This window comes from Pseudorca crassidens, chromosome 15 (assembly GCF_039906515.1).
Source record: "Pseudorca crassidens isolate mPseCra1 chromosome 15, mPseCra1.hap1, whole genome shotgun sequence".
NCBI classification, from domain to species: domain Eukaryota; kingdom Metazoa; phylum Chordata; class Mammalia; order Artiodactyla; family Delphinidae; genus Pseudorca; species Pseudorca crassidens.
The window spans coordinates 74,080,043-74,097,261 of NC_090310.1; the positions used below are offsets into that span (position 1 = coordinate 74,080,043).

The 17,219-nt window shown below is 41.2% G+C and overlaps 1 protein-coding gene and 1 pseudogene across 1 annotated transcript; both read left to right on the forward strand.

Annotated features, from left to right (window-relative positions):
- The first annotated feature begins 7,197 nt into the window (after window positions 1–7,197).
- On the forward strand, window positions 7,198–8,422 carry LOC137206460 (transcriptional adapter 2-alpha pseudogene; annotated as a pseudogene).
- Window positions 8,423–11,945: 3,523 nt separating this feature from the next.
- PI3 (peptidase inhibitor 3) lies at window positions 11,946–13,677 on the forward strand. The gene is made up of 3 exons (XM_067705188.1): window positions 11,946–12,145; window positions 12,987–13,346; window positions 13,567–13,677. Exons 1-2 carry the CDS (start codon window positions 12,064–12,066, stop codon window positions 13,343–13,345), a joined length of 441 nt encoding a protein of 146 aa, XP_067561289.1. The 5' UTR covers window positions 11,946–12,063; the 3' UTR covers window position 13,346; window positions 13,567–13,677.
- Window positions 13,678–17,219: the final 3,542 nt, after the last annotated feature.

Consider the following 17,219-nt stretch of genomic DNA (forward strand, 5'->3'; position numbering starts at 1 on the left):
TCTACAAATGACTCAGTTTTGTTCCTTTTTATGGCTGAGTAATATTCGATTGTGTATATGTGCCACATCTTCTTTATCCATTCGTCTGTTAATGGGCTTCCATGACCTTGCTATTGTAAATAGTGCTTCAGTGAACATTGGGGTGCATGTGTCTTTTTGAATTATGGTTTTCTCTGGGTATATGCCCAGTAGTGGGATTGCTGGGTCATATGGTAATTCTACTTTTAGTTTTTTAAGGAACCTCCGTACTGTTCTCCATAGTGGCTGTATCAATTTACATTCCCACCAACACTGCAAGAGGGTTCCCTTTTCTCCACACCCTCTCCAGCATTTGTTGTTTGTAGATTTTCTGATGATGCCCATTCTAACTGGTGTGAGGTGATACCTCATTGTAGTTTTGACTTGCCTTTCTCTAATAATTAGTGATGTTGAGCAGCTTTTCATGTGCTTCTTGGCCATCTGTATGTCTTCTTTGGAGAAATGTCTATTTAGGTCTTCTGCCCATTTTTGGATTGGGTTGGTTTTTTTTTTAATATTGAACTGCATGAACTATTTATATATTTTGGAGATTAATCCTTTGTCCATTGATTCATTTGCAAATATTTTCTCCCATTCTGAGGGTTCCCTTTTCGTCTTGTTTGTAGTTTCCATTGCTTTGCAAAAGCTTTTAAGTTTTATTAGGTCCCATTTGTTTATTTTTGTTTTTATTTCCATTACTCTAGGATGTGGAGCAAAAAAGGTCTTGCTGTGATTTATGTCGGAGAGTGTTCTTCCTGTGTTTTCCTCTAAGAGTTTTATAGTGTCCAGTCTTACATGTAGGTCTCTAATCCATTTTGAGTTTATTTTTCTGTATGGTATTAAGGAGTGTTCTAATTTCATTCTTTTACACGTAGCTGTCCAGTTGTCCCAGCACCACTTATTGAAGAGACTCTCTTTTCTCCATTGTATATCCTTGCCTCCTTGGTCATAGATTAGTTGACCATAGGTGTGTGGGTTTATCTCTGGGCTTTCTATCCTGTTCCATTGATCTATATTTCTGTTTTTGTGCCAGTACCATATTGTCTTGATTACTGTAGCTTTGTAGTGTAGTCTGAAGTCAGGGAGTCTGATTCCTCCAGATCCATGTTTTTCCCTCAAGACTGATTTGGCTGTTCAGGGTCTTTTGTGTCTCCATACAAATTTTAAGATTTTTTTGTTCTAGTTCTATAAAAAATGCCATTGGTAATTTGATAGGGATTGCATTGAATCTGTAGATTGCCTTTGGTAGTATAGTCATTTTCACAATATTGATTCTTCCAATCCAAGAACATGGTATATCTCTCCATCTGTTTGGATCATCTTTAATTTCTTTCATCAGTGTCTTATAGTTTTCTGCATACAGGTCTTTTGTCTCCCTAGGTAGGTTTATTCCTAGGTATTTCATTCTTTTTGTTGCAATGGTAAATGGGAGTGATTCCTTAATTTCTCTTTCAGACTTTTCATCATTAGTGTATAGGAATGCAAGAGATTTCTGTGCATTAATTTTGTATACTGCAACTTTACCAAATTCATTGATTAGCTCTAGTAGTTTTCTGGTGGCATTTTTAGGATTCTTATGTATAGTATCATGTCATCTACAGTGACAGTTTTCCTCCTTCTTTTTCAATTTGTATTCCTTTTATTTCTTTTTCTTCTCTGATTGCCGTGGCTAGGACTTCAAAAACTATGTTGAGTAATAGTGGTAAGAGTGGACATCCTTGTCTTGTTCCTGATCTTAGAGGAAATGCTTTCAGTTTTTCACCACTGAGAATGATGTTTGCTGTGGGTTTGTAATATATGGCCTTTATTATTTTGAGGTAGGTTCCCTCTATGCCCACTTTCTGGAGAGTTTTTATCATAAATGGGTGTTGAATTTTGTCAAAAGCTTTTTCTGCATCTATTGAAATGATCATATGGTTTTTCTTCTTCAATTTGTTAATATGGTGTATCACATTGATTGATTTGCATATATTGAAGTATGCTTGCATCCCTGGGATAAATACCCCTTGATCATGGTGTATGATCCTTTTAATGTGCTGCTGGATTCTGTTTGCTAGTATTTTGTTGAGGATTTTTGCATCTATATTCATCAGTGATATTGATCTGTAATTTTCTTTTTTTGTAGTAACTTTGTCTGGTTTTGGTATCAGGGTGATGGTGGCCTCATAGAATGAGTTTGGGAATGTTCCTTCCTCTGCAATTTTTTGGAAGAGTTTGAGAAGGATGGGTGTTAGCTCTTCTCTAAATTTGCAAATTTTACTTGCATTCACAATGTGAGCTTTTAATATGTAGACTCAAATCTATTATTTCAGAGATATTTTCCTCAATTATAGTTTTAAATAATTCTTCTATTTTGTTGTTTTGATTTTCTTCTTTGTGGGACTTGATTTATGTGTCTGGTGAATCTCCATTGACTTTTTAATATTTAAGACTCTCTCTGTATTTTTAAGCTACTTCTTTATTTTTATTTCATGTTCTTTGCTTTTCTTATGTTTTCCATTTTCTTCCTTACTTTACTTAGTCCTTATTTATGAAATGGTTTTGTCCTTTTCTTCAATTTCTCTACTGTCTTTCAGATTCCATTTCACATCTCCCTGCTATTTTGCTATCTCTTCTTTGAGTTTCTGTATTTCTGCTTTATGATGGTTCCTCATACCTTTAATTTGCTTTACTAATTTTAAACATTTATTTTAGAATATCAGTTTTTCTCAGCTTTGTGGTGACATTGTACTGGGGATTTTAAAAATCCTGTTTTAAATGCTTTTAAGCTTTGCTACTCATTTCTGTTTTTAAAAAAGGAGTATTTTTGTATGGTCTATGATTTCTAAATTTCTTTCTTATTTTAAAATCAGTAGATTTTCATGGACCAGTTATTGAAAGGAATATCTTACTGGAGTGGGATGGGTTGGAGGTTAGAATAGTTTCCTTAGTTTCTTAGCTCAAGGGCTCCCTCCTCTGTTGCTACAATAACGGACAGTTTTCTTAATACACGTGTGGACTTCTTTGATTGTTAAGTACTCATCTGAAATAGGAGGGCTTCCGCCATCAGCCATGGCCACTAAGAGATATTACTCCAACATTTCAAGGTAATAACCTCTCTCAGTACTCCATATTCTTTTTCCCCGATGCATTTTCTTTTATCTTTCTTTCTTTCTTTTTTTTTTTTTTTTATCTCCCAGCACTTGTGTCCGACCTTTCTTGTTCTCAGACCCGTTCACTTCAACTCCCACGCAAGGTGGGTGCTTTGCCTTCTGAGAGGTGAATATTTACTGATGTTTGGAAGTGTAAGTGTGGGAGGGTGCAGGGGTATGGCAGGTACCTGCAGTGTCTTCATCAACAAGCATTTCAACTGATCCCAGAATGCCTTCCTGCAGGGGTTGTAAAGCAAATGCCTATCTTTTCCCAGACTCTTTCACATCCAGGATTTCACGTGTGATTTGGGTTCTTACAGTGAAATGTGCTCGTACAATAGCTGAAGTTCTTTTTCTGCTTGAACTACCTAGAGTGATTTCTTTTGACTGCATCAGAATAACGCATTATTATATTTTTACATTATGACACATAATTTAAGCATCTCTTCTTAACACTTGCATTAATGATTACATGTATATAGGGACTTCCCTGGTGGTCCAGTGGGTAAGACTCGGTGCTCCCAATGCAAGGGACCTGGGTTCGATCCCTGGTCTGGGAAATAGGTCCCACATGCGTGCCACAACTAAGAATCTACATGCCTCAACTAAGAAGCTCACAAGCCGCAGCTATAAGACCCCACATGTCGCAACAAAGACCCCGTGCAGCCAAAATACATAAATAAATTAAATAAACATTTTTTAAAAGTGATTACATGTATATAATCACTTCTTTAGATACAACTCTCAATTAGCCTTTCTCCACTCACATGGTTGCTTAAGTTCTTTATTCTTTATGAATTTTAATTTTCTTTATTTGATATGTTCAGATCACTTTTGCTGTGATGAAATAAAATTCATATTTTCAGGCAGGACAAAAAAAAATTAAACATAAAATTCTCTCTCTGCATTCGTTTGGGTCTCTTCCCTCCCTCCCTGATAAGCAGTGTGCATCTGCATTACACATTAACCAAACCTCCTCAAAGATAAGAGTGTCTGTTTGACCATAAAGATAATTTTTTCCCCTTTCTTTTGACACTAGCAGTGCAACTTCTTAAAAGAATAGCATTCTTTCCCAACTCTGTAGTGGTCATGGACTTGCTGCTCTCTTTGTATGTGCTTACCCGGACTATGTATCCTTGGTGAACTTTGTGTAAAGTATCAATATGTCATTTTGATGTATGATTCTTTGTCTCGAAAATGTATATGACTGTGCCTTCAACTTCCACCTGGTGGAACAGTTTCTCAGAGCTTCCTGAGAGTCTGTATTCCGGATTATAATTCTCAGTTTGGCTCAAATAAAATTCCCTCTTTTCTTCTTTTTTTTTTTTTTCCAGTACTTGGGCCTCTCACTGTTGTGGCCTCTTCCGTTGCGGAGCACAGGCTCTGGACGCACAGGCTCTGGACGCGCAGGCTCAGCGGCCATGGCTCACGGGCCCAGCCGCTCCGAGGCATGTGGGATCCTCCCAGACCGGGGCACGAACCAGTGTCCCCTCGCATTGGCAAGCGGACTGTCAACCACGGCGCCACCAGGGAAGCCCCCCTCTTTTCTTCTTAACTTGACTGTTAACTGAAGTTTCGTCGACAGTTGTGACAAGCAAAAAAATTAGAAACTAATACATATAAAGGAAAAACTACTCATACTTGTCCCCTCCCGTCATCATCATGTAACCAATGTTCACAGCAGTGTGTATTCCTTCAAACTCTTTTCCTTTTTCATACATAAATATTGTCAGGAGTTCTATATTCGACTGAAATATTATCAAAACACATATATTACTCTTCTTTTTTTTTCTGTTGGTAAGATTTCATGGACATTTATATTTATAAATGTAATAGGATCACATCAGACTTGATGAGTTCTTTGGTAAAGCAATATTTATTTATTTGTTTGTCTTTATTTGCCTCCTCCTTCCTTCTATCCTACCTTTTTAACCTGTATCCTCCTATCAACCATTCAGGGAATGTATATTAATATTATGATGTGCAGCCTTCTTAATATAACCAAAGTGATATTTGTTTACTACAGCCAAGTTGAAAACATACTCTCATTATGTGCAATCATCTGTTTTTGGACTCTCTATTCTGTTTCATTTACATATCTATCATTGTTGTAATACCACTTTATCATAATTATTACAGCTTTAAAATAAACCTTGATATTTCCTATATCAAGTCTTATTAAATTATTCTTCAAGAGTATCTTGGCTATCTTGTCTTTTGCACTTTTTGTATGCATTTTAGAATTATATTGCCTTTTTTTTTTTTTTTTTTTTGGTTTACTTTTACAAAAACCTTTCTGGGGGTTTGATAGCATTGAGACTAAAAATCAGTTTGAAGAGAATTGGCATCCTTATCATATTCAGTCTTCCAATCCATGAACATGGTATACCTTTCTGATTTGAGGATGTTAAAAAATGTCTCTCACTAAAGTTTTCTAATTTCCTCTGTAGTGGTTCTGCACAAAATTTATTACATTTATTCATAAGCTCTTCATATTTTATATAATTATATATATCAATAAAATTTCATTTACTGATTTGTATTGTTGATGTATAGAGTACCATTGATTTTTGTATAGTTCCTTTGTATGTGTCTGTCATAATAACTCTCATGGATTCTAACAATTTATCTGTAGATTTGTCTGGAATTTTTTGAACACAGTTGCATCATCTTTGAATAATGACAGTTTTGTTTTTTCTTTCCAATACTTACTTGCACCTTTTATTTCTTCTACTTGTCTGATGCTATAGAATAGGGTATCCCGAATAATACTGAACAGAATTGGGAATAGTTCCTGATTTTATAAGGAGAGGTTAAAACCTTTCACATTTGTGTATGATGTCTGCTATGGGGTAGTTTTTATCACTTTAAAAGAATTATTCTTCATTCCTAATTTGCTATTTTTATATTGCAACTGCATCTTGAATTTTATTGCATGCTGCTCTATATCTAAGCTTATATTTTTTCTTTAATCTGTTAGTGTGGTGAATTACATTAATTGAGTTTCTAGCATTAAACTACCTTTGATAGCTAAGATAAATTAAAATTAGTCACACAAAAATTGTCCTTTTTGCATATTACTGCATTCAGGTGGTAAGTGACTTATTTAGGATTTTTGTGTTCATGAATCTATGTTCTATGAGTGAGACTGGCTTAGAATCTTCCTTTTTCATAGTATCCTTGTTGAGAATTTTATTTATTTATTTATTTATTTTTATTATTATTTTTTGTGGTATGCGGGCCTCTCACTGTTGTGGCCTCTCCTGCTGTGGAGCACAAGCTCCAGACGCGCAGGCCCAGTGGCCATGGCCCACGGGCCCAGCCGCCCCGTGGCATGCGGGATCCTCCCGGACCAGGGCACGAACCCGTGCCCCCTGCATCGGCAGGTGGACTCCCAACCACTGCACCACCAGGGAAGCCCCAAGAATTTTATTTTTTAACAGCTTTATTGAGCTATAATTGACACAAATTCTTATTAAGTTCTGGTATCAAGATTATGTTTACTTCATAAAACGTGCTGGAAATTGTATCTTATTTTCTATTTATATCATATTAGAATTAGTTGTTCCTTGATTGCCTTTTCTTATGAAGAAATCTGATCCTAATGCTTCTTTTTGGTCAAATAATTGTTGACTGTTGATTCCATCTCTAGGATAGTTACAATATTATTCAGATTTTCTACTTTTTCTGGTGTCTGTTTCAATTTAGAAAGTTATTTTTTTCTATGATCCCTTTTGTATCATTTAGATTTTTTTTTGGCACATGAATTGAAAGAAAATAATGAACCAATTTCACCAGTTTAAGGATATCATGAAGCAGAAATGCAGAAGTCCAGAGCAGAAGTAACCAAACAACAGGAGGCAATATCTAGATAAGAGGAGGAAAGGGTGCCACCCTGAGCTGTTTTGTGCAGGTCTAAGAATGAGTTAAAATTTTTATTTAGGCGGAGGAGGGGGACGCGGTGAGGGGGGTGGTGGTCAGCTTTGGTGTATGTGTTGGCCAGTTCTGAAATCTCCTTGAAAGATCCCTACATTGAGGAAGATCAAAGCAACAGTCTTTGCCAACTGGGAAATGGACCGTTTGAGTTCCTTTAGCATGTTTCACTCGAGGATTTGAGTACAAGAAACATCAAAGTGATCACACTTACGAAATAATGACCTCAGATTTTCCTGTTCTTGACCCCAGCTGGACTGCTCAAGAAGAAACGGCCCTTTTAGAAGCTGTGATGGACTGCGGCTTTGGAAATTGACAGGATGTAGCCAATCAAATGTGCACCAAGACCAAGGAGGAGTGAAGCATTTCATCAGCAACCATCTGTTTGCATCTACCCTGCTGAACCTGAAGCAAGCAGAGGAGGCAAAAACTGCTGACACAGCCATTCCATTTCACTCTACAGATGACCCTCCCCGACCTACCTTTGACTCCTTGCTTTCTCGGCACATGGCAGATTTCAATGAGGATTTGACAATTATTCAGAAGAGGGCTTGAGAGACATTGATTTTGTTGAAGACGACTCGGACATTTTACACACTCTGAAGATGGCTGTTGTAGATATCTATCATTCTAGGTTACAGGAGAGACAAAGGAGAAGAAAAATTATAAGAGACCATGGATCAATCAACCTTAGAAAATTTCAGTTAATGGAACGGCGGTATCCCAAGCTAGTCCAAGACCCTTCGGAAACAAGGAGGCGATTTGCAAGGATAGTGGCGCCGGTGGAGCATGACAAGTTCATTGAAAGCCATGCATTGGAATTCGAACTCCGAAGGGAAATCAAGAGGCTCCAGAAATACAGGACAGCAGGCATTACCAATTTTTGTAGTGCCAGAACCTAGGATCACCTCAGAAAGACTCCAGAAGAGGAACGTCTCAAACGCCCTGTGCTCCCAGAGGTTCTCCAGTACATCCAGGAACGTAGCGCCTGCCAGCAGTGGCTCCGCCGGCAGGCTGACGTTGATTCTGGCCTGAGTCCTTCCGTACCAATGGCTTCGAATTCAGGTAGACGAAGTGCACCGCCCTTGAACCTCACTGGCCTCCCTGGCACAGAGAAGTTGAATGAAAAAGAAAAGGAGCTCTGTCAGATGGTGAGGTTGTTCCCAGGAGCCTATTTGGAATACAAATCTGCTCTACTGAACGAATGTAACAAGCAAGGAGGCTTGAGACTGGCACAGGCAAGAACACTCATCAAGACAGACGTGAACAAAACATGGGAAATCTATGATTTCCCCATCTGAGAAGGACACATCACTGAAGCCTGAGGCTCTCTGGGCCTAGTGGGCCAAAGGACAGTACGGGCATTCTGGAGTTTGTCTCTGAGCTGAATTCTCCTTGTAAAAAGAGGGGAAGAAACAAAGGAAACCTTAACTTGTATGAATGTCTAGTTTCTTCTCCACCCTGCTTTAAAATACTCCTGTTGTTGGTACTGTGCTGCAGAGTTATGTGCTAGATAAGCTATTATTAATTGTGTGTGGGCATTCTTTCCTAACACCTCTTGTAACGAAAACAAGAACCATGGTACCTCACATCACAGTGTTGGTAGAAATAGAACCAAACCAGTCTTTAGTCCCAGGAGTCCAGCTCAGATCCTTGTACTTGCTTGGGAGGTTGGTTTGCTGATTATCTGTTTTGCCTTCAAACATTACAGACAGATTTAAAATAAAGAGGTTATAGAGAGAGAAAGCTTTCTTCTTATGTCTGAGGATTTTTTTTAAGCTGACAACTTATGTTTATGAGCAAAGAGGAGGAAAATCTCCCCATGATGGTCTTGTCCCAAACTGCATCTTCAACTTTAATGTCTGGCTTTGTAACTTGCAGTCTGGCTGTCTAATCTGCAGTAGACTTTTGAGGAGGCGGCACCGGATATAAAATGTCTCTGTTAGTTTTAGAATTAATGGATTAAAATGTTTTGCTACTTAATTTGTGGGTGTGTCAAATATTCTGGTAACTAAAGCACACTTAGGGTGTTGGATGCACACCTCATCATGCTGCACTGTCTCTGCTAACATGTGTGTCCTGGGCTCACCCTGTTCTCACCCTTGGCTTCCCTGGGTGCCAGACCCCTGTGGATGGAGGTGATGCAATTAACCTCAGTGTTGCTTAGATTAAGACCTAAACCCTAATTTCTCAATGGTGAAAGGCTAGCCTACAATAAGGAGTTACTTGTAAAACAAAAGGAAAGCCTTTTCATATATGGAACTCACTAGATATGAGGGTGAGTGACCCCACCATATCTGAAACTTGGTCCTCAAATCTTTCTGCACAATAAGAAGCCAAACCCTGAGTCAGGGTTTTCCCTTTTCTGTTAGAAGCAAAGTTGTATAGAAATACTTCAGAATCCGCACAAATTACCTCCAGTAGCTGACTCATTCTTTAATTCCTTCAACATTCAAAATATCTAATTCACATATTACATGCTTTGTTGGAAGTATCTGTTCAAACTTCTTGACTGATGTAAATATGCATGCAGTTTGCTAATAGATTTCATCTATGGGGTAACAAATGAAATGGAAACTCTTAGGATCTGAGGGAAACAGAATAAAAGACTTCAGTGTTTAAAAAAAATATTTTAGGACTTCCCTGGTGGCGCAGTGGTTGAGAGTCCGCCTGCCGATGCAGGGGACACGGGTTCCTGCCCCGGTCCGGGAAGATCCCACATGCCGCGGAGCTGCTGGGCCCGTGAGCCATGGCCGCTGAGCCTGCGCGTCCGGAGCCTGTGCTCTGCAACGGGAGAGGCCACAACAGTGAGGGGCCCGCGTATCACAAAAAAAAAAAAATTATTTATAAACCGTATCACAGACAAAGGACCTTTCTCTGTAATAGATAAAGAGTGCTTAGAAATTAAGAAGAAAAAGGTTAATGACTATATAGGAAAATGAGCAAAAGAAATGAAGTTTTCAGGTAAAGAAATATAAGTGGCTTTTAAAATATGAAGAAATGCTTGAAATAATTCATGATAGAGAAATGCTAACTAAACACTTCAGCAATGTATCACTTCTCACCCATCAGATTGATAAAAATCTCAAAGATTTTGCTCATGTTCAATTTTACTAGCTGATCCAAATTTACTTTCAAATCGGTTGCATGAATATATACTCTCACTAGTAATGTGTGAGGGTTTCTTTTCTCTACAGATCAACAAGAAAAAGATAGACCACCCAATTAGAAATGAGCAAGATGCTTGAATTAACAGAAAATTAGAAAATCCAAGAAAGTGTTGCCTCTGTGGAGGATGGAGAGGGAAGAAATTGGATAGGAGTAAAGGCTAATAGGGTAATAGGCTGTAGAGTAAATAGTCTCCTTTCTCACCTGGCACGTGAGTACAGGCTTCCATTGTAATGCTTTAATTCTTTAAAGAATATAGGTATGTTCTACACAATTCTTTTGTTTGTATAGCTTACTTTGCAGTGAGCTTTTTAAAATTTTTTTTTAAAGTAGCCTGCAGACTCTAATGTTCTGACATTTGTTTATATCTCCTTAGTGTTTCAGCATTGGTAGGCATGTGGTCCGAGTCCAAAGAGACAAAGGTGAAGATTTAAACAACTGGCTTACTATAAAATAATTAGTTTGCTTCAATCGCTGTCTCACCCAGAACTCAACTGTCATTTCCACAATTCAGGTTCTGTCCCTGACAACATCCAACTCCTGGGTATTCATTTTTATTACTCTGAACTATGGTAGCAATGACAAAATACCTTCTCAGACTAGCTTAGGCAGAAAGCCAATTTATTGGGTCATAACTGAACTAGGGGAAGGGTGTGGGAAGAGCTGCTCTCAAGATAAAGGGGAATGAAGGGCTGGTTTGTGCCTTCCGATTCCTCTCTCACCATCATTTCTCTGATTTTCTAAGTGAATTAGTTTCCTTTTTCTTGCACAGTTAACCTATTCCCAGACTGGAACCATAGCTTCTGGAGTTCCCAGGCTCATCTCTACCACCTTTACCAAAAGGAGGGACTTCCCCCTTCCCCTTAGTGTCTATTCAAATAAAGGACATCAGTAGACCTGAGACACACACACACACACACACACACACACACATGCACCCTGCTGTGACTGGGGGTCAGGCTTTCATGATCAGCAGTCCCCATTAGATTCCTAAGTTGATGGTACAAAGAAACAAGAGTTCTTCAGAAGAAACAGCATGCTGTTCTAAGAAGGAGGAAGCCATGTTGGATGTATGCACTGTAGATGTCCACCTTATAGATGATTTATATTTTCTTCCTTTTATTTTATGGGTGTTTTCTCTCTTCTGACTGTGATTTCAAGGGCATCATGCCATTCCAGATGTCAAATTCCACCTTCCCTGTTACTTTCTTGGGGCATTTCAGAGACTACCTGTGAAATGGAAAAGTACACTGATTAGTCATTAGACGTCCAAGGCAAACATGCCTTTGAGAGTTTTTCTTGGGGTTAGGGGAGAATGAAAGAAAAGCCCAGCTTGATGCTGGGAGGGGTAAACTGTTAGGGTAGGTCTGGGTGGGTCTTGCAGGAACAGGGAGTAACTGGGGAACACCTTGCCTATGAAAACTGAACACCAGACCTACCACTGACTTGTTAAATGACCATGGGTGATTCCTTTCTCTTCTTTGGGCTCCATATTCTTTCTATTCTAAGTATGAGGAATTTGGCTGTAATGGTGCCCAAGGGGAGCCAGCCCTGCTTCTTTGTGAGAAAGTGAGGTAACTATTGGGGCTATGAGAGATGATGCAGCAGTAACTGCCATTTCTCCCTGTAAATAATCCTTGGGGAAGGGCCCAAGGTGCTTTCCAGGATGGAGGTGGATATTTCCTGGTAGAACTAAGAAAATGCACCCCTTGTCCCTTGTGAAACCACAGACCCACCCTTGGCACCCGGCCAAGCTGGAGCTGCATAAAACTAGGTTTGGCCTCAGCTCTTAGCCATTCACCTTCCTGACAACATGAAGTCCAGAAACTTCTTGATCCTGGTGGTAGTGCTTCTTGTCCTTGGGACGCTGGTGGCACAGGCAGCTGTCGTAAGAGGTGAATAGGGAAGTGGCCTGGGTGGGGCTGGGTTGGGTTGAGGAGAGGATGTTGGGGGCAGCCTGGGTACTGACAGGGGGTACTTCCAGAGCAGCAGGCAGGGCTAGAGCCCACTCTTCAGCCTGGACAGTAGGTTTCCAGCGTATCCAGAGAAGTAGGAAGTTGCCTACTAGACTCTACATGCTTTCCACCCCAGGACTGAGATATCAGGGCTGTTTGTGGAAGGAGTGTTGTTACATGACCTTGGCCTCAAGTGTTGATACTTGGACAGAACGTTCAATGAAGTGAGGGGTCCCAGGAATCTGGTCGCTGGGTGTGGGGTCTGTCCCCTGCCTGTCTGCCCCGTAAGATCACCTGTCATCAGTCCTCTAAGAGAAGGTTAAGAACCAACAGGGCCTCAAAAATCATGTAGTTTGAAGACCCCTATTTTCCAAAGGAGGACATTGAGACTTAGGGAGGGGTGAGGATTTGTCAAGACAGTCTCCAGAGCCAGGATGGAGCTCAGGTCTCCTGGTAAGTGTCTCACGGCTCCTTTCCTTTCCATTAAGTTTCCTCAGAGATGCCAAAGTGACACCTCTGAAAGACACTTCAGTCTGGCATATCCTCGTGAGGACCCTAAGACCCAGAATGGAGGGTGAGGGGAAGAAATGGACACCCGAGGAGCCCCGGTCCCAGCCTTCCAAGAGCACAGACCCCAGCTAGCCCTTGAGATAGCTCCCCTATCTCAAGTCACATTTTGAGGGACACTGCAGTGAACAGTGGCTGGACCTGGAGGAAAGACTAGATAGTTAAAGCAGGTACACTGTTCTAAATGTGGGGATATTTCTTTGTTGTCCTAAAGGTCAAGGCACTACGAAAGGCAATGTTCTGATCAAAGGACAAGATCCAGTCGAAGGTCAAGATCCAGTCGAAGGTCAAGATCCAGTCGAAGGTCAAGATCCAGTCAAAGGTCAAGAAGATCCAGTCGAAGCTCAAGATCCAGTCGAAGGTCAAGATCCAGTCGAAGGTCAAGATCCAGTCGAAGGTCAAGAAGATCCAGCCAGACTCCTGTGGATCACTAAGCCTGGCTCCTGCCCCAGGGTTACGTTCCAGTGCACCATGTTAAATCCCCCTAACAAATGTCTGAAAGATGCTCATTGCCGGGGGGCCAAGAAGTGCTGTGTGGGCTATTGCGGGAATGCCTGTTTGAATCCCCGGTGAGGTGAGAACTGGGTGGAGGAAGAGGTGGCCTGTGAAGGCACAGAAAGGCTGAGAGGTGGAGAGTGATCCTAGGTTGGTGGGGGAGAGGACATGGGGAGGTGATGGAGAGACCGAGGGGTCTCGTCCTGAGAGGGATGACAAGTGGACTTGGTCCTGCCTCCCACTGCCTCTGAGTCTTTGACCTGCTGAATCACATCGCTGATTCTCTTTTCTCCTACCAGGTGGAGTCTGTTCTTGCTGCACCGGTGAAGTCCCCAGGGATGCAGATCCTGGTGCCTGTAGCACTACCCTCTCCCGCACTGCCCATTCTTCCTTTCATCCGGGTGTCCAAACCTGGGATGCCTCTCTCATGGACTTTCCAATAAAAGACCACTTTCTACTCCATTTGTTTCTGGCTCCTATGACTTCTGGGCCCCTGGAAGCTCTGGGGAGATGGGTGTGGAGTTGGGACTTCCAGTCCCCAGTGGCGAGTGGAGAGGGACCCACGGCAGATGTTACTGTTGTGTGAAGGAGAGCGGGGGCAGGAACGAAAGGCCCATTCCTAGGGTTCACTGTAGAAATCCAATAATCAACCCAAGAACTGCAGCCTCTATTTCACCAGGAAATGGAAACCTAGACATTTTGCCTTTGGCCTTGGACCGGGGAAATAAAACCTAAAACCTTCCCAATTGACCCCTACTTCTGACCTGGCTATGATCAACCCTGTCAGTGTGACTAGCCAACCCTTGTGGCTAAATCTATAGCTCCCTCCTTCTTTTCCTTTCATGTTTCCCAGGGATCTATGTCCTCCCAAGAAGACATAGAAACACATGCTGGGAAATCCCTGCTCATGAAGCATTTCTCCTATTCGTGCCTGAGGGGCCTCCAATAACACATAATTCCTTTGGGTTAAGCGATATCCTCTCCCAGCTTTCTATTTGAAGATGTGAACGAGGATGCAAGACACACTGAGTCCCTGATCCTTTCTTGTGATCGCTGAATAATGTTCTCTGGAGATGTACAAGTTGGGGTAGAGCAGACTCGGGGAGTGAAGACAGCAGAAGGGTGTATGTTGGGCAAACTTGGATGACCTCGTGGCTCTGCTGTTGGCTCACCTGCCCCACTGTCCTTGGACAATGAAGTTCTCAAGGAAGGTCAAAGCCACAGGGGGAGGAGCATTTGGGGTGAAGTGGGCAGAGCACAGGCTTGGGCGTCAGGAGACCCGAGTTCTAGCCCCAGCCTCCTCCCCAGTTGTTGGATGACCTCAGACAAATCTCTGAGCCTCAGTTGTCTACTCATTCTGAGGGGGGTTGAATGAAATCATTCTGGAAATATAATAATGAATGTCAGTTCAGCCCTGACATTATGGCCCTGAAACACCTCTTCTTTTTGTGTGTGTGTTGGGTTCCTGCTAGAGGGGAGGTGGGGAGCAGAGGCTTTGTTGGGGGTGAGAGAACAGAGAGCCCGCTGCCCCTTGGTCCCTCCCAGGGGCCTACAAGCCAGGGTTTTCCTCTCATTCTCCAGGGGATGGACTGGACTGCACATCTTGGAGCACAGGTGAGAGCAGTGGCTAAACTTCTGGCCTGACAAACACATAATACACCATTGGTGGTAAGAACAGTTTCTGTGTTTTAGTGTATTCTCTGTTCCAGATCCTGTACTAAATATGTTATCTGTATTGTCTTATTTATTTTTCATTAGAACTCTCTCAGATGGGTAGTATACACATCTTTAATTTTGTTAAGAGTTTGAAGCCCATGAAAGCTTCACTTAATCACCCAAAGACACACAGTGAGTATGTGATGATAAATCCTATTTAAAAATTAAGCTAAATCCTATTTTTATTTTTAATTTTTTTGGCTGCACCATGTGGTTTATAAGATCTTAGTTCCCCAACGAGGGATTGAACCCCAGCCCACGGCAGTGAAAGCGCTGAGTCCTAACCACTGGACTGCCAGGGAATTCCCATAAATCCTATTTTTATTCTAAACTAGCAATAATCAGAAAATGGAATGGAAGAAAATTCCCACTTATAATATCAACACAATTAAACCGCTCAACAAATAAACTTAATGAGAGACAGGCAGAACTTTAAAAAAGAAATGTAAACAAGTGTTCATGTAGCACATAAAAAAGTCTTGAATAAATAATTAACATGCTCCCGAATGTGAAGATTCTGTATGGTGAAGATAGCAGTATTTACCCCTTCGATTTTGTCTCTTTTGCCCCAGCTTTATTTATTTATTATTATTTTAAAATAAATTTATTTATTTATTTATTTTGGGCTGCGTTGGGTCTTCCTTGCTGTGCACAGCCTTCTTGTAGTTGTGGCGAACGGGGGCTACTCTTCGTTGCGGTGCGTGGGCTTCTCATTGTGGTGGCTTCTCTTGTTGCAGAGCATGGGCTCTAGGCGTGTGGGCTTCAGTAGTTGCTGTGCGTGGGCTCAGTAGTGGTGGCGTGCGGACTTCAGTAGTTGTGGCTCGCAGGGTCTAGAGCACAGGCTCAGTAGTTGTGGCGCACGGGCTTAGTTGCTCCATGGCATGTGGGATCTTCCTAGACCAGGGCTTGAACGCGTGTCCCCTGAATTGGCAGCCGGATTCTTAACCACAGCACCACCAGGGAAGCCCCCCTCCCCCCACCTTTAATGAGATAAAAATTGACATATAACATGAATGTTTGAGGTGTACAATGTGGTGATTTGATACATGTATACCCTGCAAAATGTTTACCACAGTAAGAATAGTTAAATCCTTCACGTCTTGTAATTACCATTTTGTTTTTGCTGTTGTTATGATGAAAATATTAAAGTGCTACTTTCATAGCAACTTTCAAGGATAAAATACTTTTGTCCCTGCACACCCTCCCTTGGTGATTTTGGCACCGGATTTACAAAACAATCCAAGCAAAGGGTTAGGGACAAAGAAAAGTCTGTGGGTAGATGTACTTTCCCCCTCCACCCTTTTTTTTTAACATCTTTATTGGGCTATAATTGCTTTACAATGGTGTGTTAGTTTCCGCTTTATAACAAGGTGAATCAGTTATACATATACATATGTCCCCATATCTCTTCCCTCTTGCAACTCCCTCCCTCCCACCCTCCCTATCCCACTCCTCTAGGTGGTCACAAAGCACCAAGCTGATCTCCCTGTGCTATGCGGCTGCTTCCCACTAGCTATCTATTTTACGTTTGGTAGTGTATATATGTCCATGCCACTCTCTCACTTTGTCCCAGCCCACCCTTCCCCCTCCCCGTATCCTTAAGTCCATTCTCTAGCAGGTCTGCATCTTTATTCCTGTCTTGCCCCTAGGTTCTTCTGACCATTATTTTTCTTTTTTTTTTTTAGATTCCATATATATGTGTTAGCATATGGTATTTTTTTTCTCTTTCTGACTTACTTCACTCTGTATGACAGTCTCTAGGTCCATCCACCTCACTACAAATAACTCAGTTTCGTTCCTTTTTATGGCTGAGTAATATTCCATTGTATATACGTGCCACATCTTCTTTATCCATTCATCTGTCGATGGACACTTAGATGGCTTCCATGTCCTGGCTATTGTAAATAGAGCTGCAATGGACATTTTGGTACATGACTCTTTTTGAATTATGGTTTTCTCAGGGTATATGCCCAGTAGTGGGATTTCTGGGTTGTATGGTAGTTCTATTTTTAGTTTTTTAAGGAACCTCCATACTGTTCTCCATAGTGGCTGTATCAATTTACATTCCCACCAACAGTTCAAGATGGTTCCCTTTTCTCCACACCCTCTCCAGCATTTATTGTTTGTAGATTTTTTGATGATGGTCATTCTGACCAGTGTGAGACGACATATTGTAGTTTTGATTTGCATTTCTCTAATGATTAATGATGTTGAACATTCTTTCATGTGTTTGTTG